A 9,789-nucleotide genomic window follows, 5' to 3' on the forward strand; every position below is an offset into this window, starting at 1 on the left:
TAGACATTTTAATTATTATTCTAAATTGCAGAGAACAAATTTAAAAGTAACGACGTAATAATATTTTATGATTAATTGTACTATTAACAAAAATCTTTATAATGCAAATCACATACTTTCTTACTTAATTGAGTTACCAAGATTCCTATTCAAAAAATCTAGGGAGAAGAGTGCAAAGAGATATAAAATGAGTGAAAAAGCTAACTTATAGATAGATAATATATATATATATATAATAAACAAAAGTTACTGATTGTTTAATGGTGAAACCTTTAAGTGTAAAGAGAAAATATTAAAAATATTATCATGCAATATTGAGATTAAAAGAATCATTATAAAAATAAGGGTTAATTTATGTTTTTACCCCTATTTTCATATAATATTTTTGATTTTTTTAATTAAAAAATAATAAATCATGAATAACTTGAAAAATTCCAAAAGTCATGAATTTTTACAAGAAATTGAATTGGAAGAAAGTTCTAATCATTTTCTTCTATCATTTGGAAAATTCGAATATAATTCGTGAATTATTCAGAGAATTACTAACTATATATAAGCGTCCCCTCTAACTACAGTAGAATGGGATCTACACTACCTCACTTTACGTTTTTAGCCCTTTCAATTTTATTGTTTTTCTTTTCCTCCCCCTCTAACTTTACTATAATTTCTCTTTTACTCATTTAATCCCAACGAAGATGCTCGTGTCATAGGAACAACAAATTCTAGTCTATATAATAAAACACAATTATGGATCCCACTCAGTTACATTTTTTTTTTTTTTGAGGGGGGAGCATCCCCTCTAACTACAGTAAAATGGGGTCTACACTACCTCACTTTACGTTTTCACCCCCTTTAATTTTATTGTTTTTCTTCTCCTCCCCCTCTAACTTTACTATAATTTCTTTTTTACTCTTTTAATTCCAAAGAGGATGCTCGTGTCATAGGAAAAACAAATTCTAGTATATATAATAAAACACAATTATGGATCCCACTCAGTTACATATTTTGTGAGAGGAGGGGGAGCGTCCACTTCAGTTATAGTGGAGTTAGGTCCACACTACCTTAGCCTTTTGTTTCCACCCATTCAATTTCATTGACCATCATATCATCTTCTCACCCCAAAGATATTTTAATAACACACCAATATTACTGTTGTTTTGTTTTTACCCTCTTAACCCTAAAAAGGATGCTCATGTCATAGGCATGGACAAACTCTAGTCTATATAATAAAATACAATAGTGGATCTCACTTTGCTATAGTTTTGTGGAGGGATAAACGTCTCATTTCAACTATAGTAGAGTGGGTCCACACTATCCCATTTTATTGACGTTCGACTTCATCCCCTTTAACTTAATTGTCTTCTCCCCCCCCCCCTTTTAACAATCAACAATTTTACTATCTTTCTTCTTTTACCCCTTTAATAAAAAGATGCCCCTGTCGTGGGCATAGACAGGCTCTAGCCAACTTATAAGAGATCCCAAAGGAGGGACATCCATAGGTTGTCCAAAAAAAAAAATTTACAAAAAATAAAGGATTAAGAGTGGAAATCTTAATACAACTCGTGAACATGAATTAAAAACAATATGAAATTAGTGAGTTTGGGTTGAGTTTAATTGTGTTTGGACCAGAATCGTGTCAATCCGTCTAACCTTTTATTAAATGGAATGTGTTTAGGTTAAAGAAGTCAACCCATTTAGTTATTATATTATTAATATGTCAAATTAACCCACGTACAACTTGACTCGTATGTAACCCATTTAATTGTGAAACATAAGAGGTGTCTTAAATATCAATAATTATTCATGGGTTTTTTAAATTACCCCATTTTGCATAATTTAGTTGGATTTTTTCGCACATACTTTAATAATATAACATTTTTTAGATTTTTTAAAAATATGAAAGGTGTTTAAGATATTTATCAAATAATTAAGGGTTAAGCTTTTAGTTTATAAAACCCTATAAAAGACAAATACAATAGCCAAAAACCCTAAATTCTTATTCTTTTCGTTGTGGTTTCTATTTGACTATATGATTCTCTCTCATCTTCTTCGTCTTTGGCTCTCTATAATTTAAGAAGAAGAACACCATACACGTGACAAGTACCTCCTTGTCTCAATCTCTTTTTATTTTTTTCCCTCTCTCCCTCCACATCTTTCTCTCATAATTTTATGCTATTTTTATTTACTTAGTAGAACTATTTGGTGTACAATATCAAGTATATACACGTCAAGTTTTTTGGGCAACCTCTTTTTGAGATACACATGTCTTCTTCTCTCTCCAGTGATGGTTTTAGTTTTAGTACAAATATATGTCTAGATTTAAACCCATAACAAGGACTGGCAATAGGTCAAATAATGTCTGTTTATCCAACTCATCAGAGCTAAATTATTCGAATACGGGTACAAATTTTGTATCCGATTAAGAATTCAGGTAAATTTTATGCACAATTATTTTTTTTTGAATATTTTTAGGGACAGATATGGATAGGCATCCTATCTAAACCCAAATATTTGTTTATCCTTAATATGATAAATTTACAATAAAATATATCTATAATCTAAAATTAAGGTTTTTCCATAATCTTTACAATGAGTTATACATATATCCAACTTCGATATCCTCTTGAAATTTGAGTACAAGTCAGATACGGATATCATTTAAAAAAGTGGATAAATAGTCGGATATGAATATTGTAATATCTTGAAAAATAATTAAGTGTATAAATATAATAGCATATGCATATAGTTGTATTTGGTTAAATATAATTGATAACATATAGATATAAATTTTATTCTATCATTTTCAGAACTTATAATCTTTTTTTTTTCTTTAAGGATAAGAAGGTAATTTCACTTCAGGGAAGTTTAGTTACTTTGAAAATATCATTATTAGGAAAATATTTATCCTTTTACATGAGTTTGATAAATCCTTGCAGCCTTAAAAATCATAACTTAGTCAAAATAAATAAGAATCTTTTTATAATAGGGACATAATCGTCATTTTCATTTGAGTAATTTATATTTTTGAACGTCCAAATGTCAAAATTTCATTTAAGGAAACATATAAAATATACTTAGAATATAATTTATAAAACATATCAGATTTTCTAAATTTTAGGAGAAATAAGATTTTTGGCTAAGCCTTTCACTTATTTTTTATGATTTATTTATTTTTTTATATGATTTATTTTGTAACAATCTTATATTTTATCATGATATGTTAGATAATAAAGTTATAAAAATAATATAATGATATTGATGGTCTTATTGATTAAAAGTTAAGAAATTTTTGAAAAATGGTATTTTTGATCTTTTACGTGAGGTCCAACGAGGAAAGATTTTTCTGAAATTTTTAAAAGGTGTCTCAAAATATTTTATTTTGAATTTTAAATTGTTTCTAAATTATGTGAGATAAAATGAGTTGATTAATTGATATTTATTCCATAAATTTGATAATTTTGAATTTGTAAAACTCTTTCATGCCTCGTGTGACTTTCTTATTGTATCAAATCATATTTATTTTGATTCAACATGTAACATTTGTTTTAATCATATTTTTTTATTACATTGAACTTTAAGATATTTTCATGTGGTTTAAAAATTAATAATCAATGGTCATGATGAAGTAGGAAGTATTTTAGTTAAAATGGATACAAACTGTAAGAGTAAGGCCACACCAATTTGTTGGGAACCTAGACTACTATCGAGGGATTAGAAAAAATAAATTTTTATGATTTTAAAAAACTTATATTTATTCTCAAATTCGTGCTCATCACACCTCATTTTAGAATATTTAGAGAAACATCATTATTTGCTAAAAAAATACTATTAGAGAAGTTCTTGAAACTTTTATTTGATAAAATCGTTTGCTCTCGAACAAAATACGAAAGTTCTTCATCTAATTATGGTTTAAAACATACTTAATTTTCATATCAAAATATTAGATAAGTACATACCTATACTTTTCTTGATCTTTTCGTTATAATGATGATATCTTATTTGAAGTTTCTTATTTATCTTTTCTTGATGTAAAATAAATTATGTTTCTTTTTATATATCGTTTATAGTAGAAAAATTTATAAAGAATGCACAGATAATGACAATGATATTTGAAAATTAATATTATTGCATCAGCATAATGGATTTTGATAAGTACCTTAATTAAACAAGAATGAGTCAAAGTGCCCCAAGATGAAAGACCCCAAACATCTCACGGAAGGTCTTGTGTTATGTGGGTATATGACCTAGTACTTGCATACCCGATGTTATGTGGGTGAGAGCTTTGCATGAATTATCATTGCATGACATATTTTATTTATTGATTTAATTTTATTTATATCAATCACACAATAGAAGATTTATAATATTTTTCATTTACTCGATATAATTATTATATCAATTAAATCATGAATGAGTATGGTAGTACTTATTGAGATTTTTCTCACGTTGTTTATTCAATTTTTTTCAATATCTTGAAAAGGTACCTTAATTAGATTTAAGAAATTTTCATTTTTTTCGTTTATCTTATTTTAATTTTGATTTATGTTAAAATAAATAGTAGACATGATTTATTTATTTATTTTATTTTATTTTATTTGTAAACTTTATATGTTGATTCATCTAAGAGAAATGTTAGGTTGATCTTACTAACTTATTTAAATAATGAATTGCGGTTATGTTTGATTGATATTTATTTTCGAATTTGGAGTAAATTAGATAAAAATTGAATTTTATTCAATAAATTATTAATTTTAGAATATTCTACCATTATAATTTGATAGAGGTCGAAAATATCGTTTTAAAATGGGCAAAATCATCAAAATTGGATGAGTATTAAATTTTATATGTTTTTTTTTTTAAATAAATCATAGGAACCTGAATTTCTGTTATTTTTACAAATAGATTTTGTTTCGACTCATTTTTCTCTAAAAGATATTCTTTTTATGAAAATAATCAAAGCACAAAACTTTTAGCTTTATATGTTAGCTTTCCAACCCCATTGATTGTTTGCAAAAGTACAGAATGTGTAATCTGCATCAATCATTTCTTTAAAACATTTTTATTCCATTCACAATGGAACAACACACAATTGCTAACTTTTTCTGAAATTTTCTCTCATATTTTCTTTTGTAATGTATGACTATTATTTTTTTTAATGAAACATGCATTGAGTTGAGAATTTAACGATTTAGTGAATGCACCATTTCGAGGTATCTTAATAATTGAATAAAATCATACATTTTAGATTGTTGATGTTTACTACTATAATGGATTATTATAGAGAATTTTTGTATAAGTGTTAACCATGAAAGACTTTTACAAAAGGAAAAAAAATCACACATATTTTATATTGTAAAGGATTTATAATTTTTTGACCTTTAATATTCGGATCTACATCCTGACTCAAGGGTTATGGGTCGTGTCATAAACCTAAATTTTGGGCATCACAGATATCCTTGCATAAGTGGGTAAAAAATTAGATATGGATAATTAGCTATAGAATTGGATAAGGATATGCAGATAACTTCATCCGATCCATTGCCAACTTTACCCATAACACTATTTTTGGTGGTGAAAATAAAACCAGTTTTTTTTTCACTTAAAATTAGAATTTTATTGAACAGTGTACGAATTAGGTCAAGTTACCTATTTAACATATGGGTTGGGTTCGAGTTTAAATTTTTGACTTAATTATTAAATGAGTTGAGTAAATGTTTAAAATACCTTTACTAGAGCACGACACAAATATGACCCAATCCATTGCCACCCCTGGAAGCTAGGGATAAGAAGAGGGAGTTATACCATGACCCCAAGAGTAAGAGTAAGAGTTGGGAGTCATGTGAAAATAACAAATAAGTTTGAATTTAAAAAATCTTGAAGAAGCTCAAAGGATTTGGATAAAACATGAGTCCTATAATGTAAGAGATCATGATTGGGTCCAACTAGGAAAGAAATCATAATCAACTCTCATATGGTGGTGTTGTGAATCTCGAGGTGGAGGTCAATACTTATTTTCTCAAGATACATTGCATTTCATATCCCTAACATTATATCATATCCTTGGTTAGAGGAAAAATATTTGTACCAAAGTTTCTTAATTATCATCTTGTCATCATGATCATGCCAACAATTCTTCCCTTGATCTCTAACGATCATGGTTATCATTTTCTCTGAATCACACTTTCAGATACATGTTGATGTGAAATCCCGATCATAACGTGTGCATCTTTTATCAACATCTCATCCATTGGGATGTTTTTCTAGCCTAGTAAAAGGGATGGATCCCTCAAAGATGAGGGCATTTAGGTCATTTACATTAGTATCTCATAGAAGACCTAGGTCAAGGACCAAGTTATCAGTTTGAACACAGGGGTATCTCTAATATTGAATAAAACATGACGAGGAGTGTCTAAATCACACTAAAATATATTTTCTAACAGTCTCTCTCCATATCTCTCTTCTCTCATCTCAACCACAAAGATAAAAAATAAAATAAAATAAAAAAGAAAAGAAAAACCATTGGCTCTTCTCTTCTCTCTCTCTCTCTCTCTCTCTCTTCATGGCTTCAACAACATCTCTAAAGCCCTTCCCATTCCTACTTACTGGTCCAAATGGTTCGAACCAGACCCAAAGAAGAAGAAGAAGCCGTAGTAGTGTTCGGGTCGTTGCAACAGATGGGTCGGATCAACCTAGAAAAAAGGATCCACCCGGAGTTGATACCCGAATTCATTGGGAAAGTGATGATGAAGGATGGATAGGAGGAGGGAGCAGCAAATCACAACCGTCTGATAGGCTGAACAAAGAAGAAGAGAAACGAAACTTTTTAGGGGAAAATTTTTCTGATTTGCTCAACAATTCCACTGATTCTCATTACCAGTAAGTCAATTTAGTTATTTGCTTTGACATACTATGATTTATATCTATCAATCTAGACCGTCCAAATTAGTTGACTTTGATAGTCAGGGCATCAAAGGATCAAACTCTACCACCTCTCCATTTTGGACCCACTGTTTGATGGTCCCTCATGCAAAAAATAAGTTTGATTGGTGATTTAATACGTTGGGCCTCTCTTGTTTTCGTTCTTAAATACGCTCAAAAGAAATAGGAAAGACTAGCCCGAGTCAACTCGAATGAATCAGAATGGACTTGGTGGTGACTCACCAATTTTCCACTGTGAATTGTTAATTTCATTGACTCTTCTGTAATCCAAATTGACTCAGTCGAGTTTCTGAAAAATTGGCTGGTTTTGAGATAACTCAGTCGAGTCGACTGGTTAATATCATATTTTTTTTTTATCTACAAAATGATAATTTTTAAGATTTTTTATATTTGGGTTAATAGGGTCAGGAATCAAAATAGGATGACTTATGAAAAAACACATGATTCCAATAATTAAAATAAGAAATTCAAGGGTCAGGATTTATTCATATTATATATTCTCTAGCTAGGATAAATCCCAACCATTAGATTTTGGGATCATACATTTTTTTTCACAAGTTACTCGATTATGACCTTTGTTAATAATATTATATCAAATTTTGTGATAATTGCCTCTATTAATTCTGGTGGTAAGAAAAAAATAATTATTATCTTTACAATGTGGTAGAAGGTGACATGTGCAAAAAAGACATTTTTGTACTTCTAAAAGCTAATTTGCCTGATTTTAGGGTCATGAGATTTTTTTTTTTCTTTTTTGATCAAAATGACCCTGATTATATTAAGTTCAAGAAACATGATAATTTGACGGCCCCCTTTGACATACATGCTCATCATAGAATCGTAGATCACTTGTCTCGGGATACACAAGAAAAATATCTATGGTTTTATGTATCCCAAGGCAAATGATTTACGATTCTGTGATGGGGGTGTATGTCGGGGGGGTGTCAGAAAATCATTATTATAAGTTCAAATGTTAAGGTGGGATCATTTTTAAAAGAGTAATTATAAAAGCACCTCACGAATTAATAAGGGCAACCCATATACAACCAAATTGTTTTATCTTATATGGGTTAAAAGTTTCAGAACGAGATGATTTTTGGGGAGGATGATCTTTATGATGAGGAAATCATTGTCACCAAAAATCAGCACATTCCAAAAATTCTAACCCAATCAAAAGTGATTTACAAACAAATCGAGTGATTTACGGTTCTTGAACTTGTTTTGACGGGGTTAGAAGTTTTGGAATGAACTAATTTTTGGTGAGAATGATGTCCTCGTCATAAAGATCGAAACGTCACTTGGAATCAATTTGAAAGGGTTTGACACATTTGAGTTGGATCAAATAAGATTTTAAAATCATAAATCACCAATGAAATATTGCTTATTAAATTGAATGGTTAATGATTCATCATCTCACATGCAGAATAAAAGAAGAAAAAGATGGGAATCACAAAATAAATAAGTTATAAGACCATTGAATGGAGATGTAAGAAAGATCTACTCTTTGTGATTAAAGAATTTGGGAACCAAAGATAGATTGAAATATAGCTAAATAAGATGTTTACATTACTCACTCCAATATTTGGGATGATGATAATGAGAATTATCAGGTTTTTAGGAATATCCGCTGAGGCCGATTTGGAAGAGATCAAGTCTGCTTATAGACGACTATCGAAAGAGTACCATCCAGATACGACTTCACTTCCATTAAAAGCGGCTTCGGAAAAGTTTATGAAACTAAGACAAGTCTATAACATCTTAAGTAAAGAAGAGAGTCGTCGATTTTATGATTGGACCTTGGCTCAAGAAACAGCTAGTCGTCAAGCTGAGAAAATGAGAGTGAAGTTTGAAGATCCTTATGAGCAAGAAGTGCAAAATTGGGAATCGATACCTGATATGGTTGATCGGCTCGGTGGAAAGAATTTGGAGCTAAGTGATCAAGCCATGTCGGCCATCACTATCGACCTTGTGATTATTATATTTGCTATTTGTTGTCTAATTTATGTTCTCTTTTTTAAAGAACCATATTAGTAGGGATTTTGTATGGGACTAAATGATCATTTATTTATATATGCATGGTAAACTTCCAATGTGTTATATTTATAGTTTATATAGTAAAGAAGTCCAAAATAATATTCAAACTATATATAAAACTTCTAGCAAATAAAAATTGCAAGATCAATAAATAATGTAGAAAAACAAGAATTTATTATTGGATGGCTAAGGTTAAGTTGACTTGGATGTTTTTTTTTTTTTTTGTGTCCTGATGGATTAGAATAATATATGACAAGATAGATCTGTCAATGGGCCGGGATATGAGTACATAGCTTGATGTTAAAGGAACCTCAAAACCCTAGACCAAACTTGACCCATATCTAATATTAGGGTTTTGTTAAGGACACACATTAAGATGCTTTAAATACACCTCCAAACTTTATTTTCCTCGCAAAAATGCCTTAAAAAAAATTTCTACTAAAAATAACCTCAAATGCTTATTATTATTATTATTAGAAGATTTTTGAGTAATTTAGGCATCCTTATGTTTTCAAATTGATGACATTAACAAAGAAATCCTTCAATTTTTCTACTAAAATTCCATTCTCTTCTAGTTCCTCAAAATTACATATTGCACTTGACATTTGAAGATTAAAAGAAATGGATTCTTAAGGTAATATTTACCCGATAGGTTAAAGAAAATGGGTTTGAGAGAAAAAGAAAGGGTTTTTGCCTAGAGGTCGAAGAGGAGGACATTTACGTCATATTCTATTAGTCTCTCAAAAAAGACCGATGTCAAATGTCACATGCCTATTTATTAAAAAAATGTCACAGTCCAACAGCTAGGAAAATCAA

General features: G+C 29.6%; 1 protein-coding gene across 1 annotated transcript; it reads left to right on the forward strand.

The window, feature by feature from the left end:
* Positions 1 to 6,512: 6,512 nt before the first annotated feature.
* On the forward strand, positions 6,513 to 9,036 carry NDHT (Chaperone DnaJ-domain superfamily protein). The gene is made up of 2 exons (XM_086443098.1): positions 6,513 to 6,876; positions 8,550 to 9,036. The coding sequence occupies exons 1-2, from the start codon at positions 6,560 to 6,562 to the stop codon at positions 8,968 to 8,970; spliced, it is 738 nt and encodes a 245-aa protein (XP_086299224.1). The 5' UTR covers positions 6,513 to 6,559; the 3' UTR covers positions 8,971 to 9,036.
* The last annotated feature ends 753 nt before the right edge of the window (positions 9,037 to 9,789 follow it).

The sequence above is a fragment of the Akebia trifoliata genome, chromosome 5, assembly GCF_017979445.1.
Source record: "Akebia trifoliata isolate Shusen 1 chromosome 5, ASM1797944v1, whole genome shotgun sequence".
Classification (NCBI taxonomy): Eukaryota; Viridiplantae; Streptophyta; class Magnoliopsida; order Ranunculales; family Lardizabalaceae; genus Akebia; species Akebia trifoliata.

Coding starts and splice junctions, on each gene's coding strand:
- NDHT (XM_086443098.1), top strand. CDS start 6,560: ATGGCTTCAACAACATCTCTAAAGCCCTTCCCATTCCTACTTACTGGT. Junction 6,877..8,549: donor TCCACTGATTCTCATTACCA/GTAAGTCAATTT, acceptor GAGAATTATCAG/GTTTTTAGGAATATCCGCTG.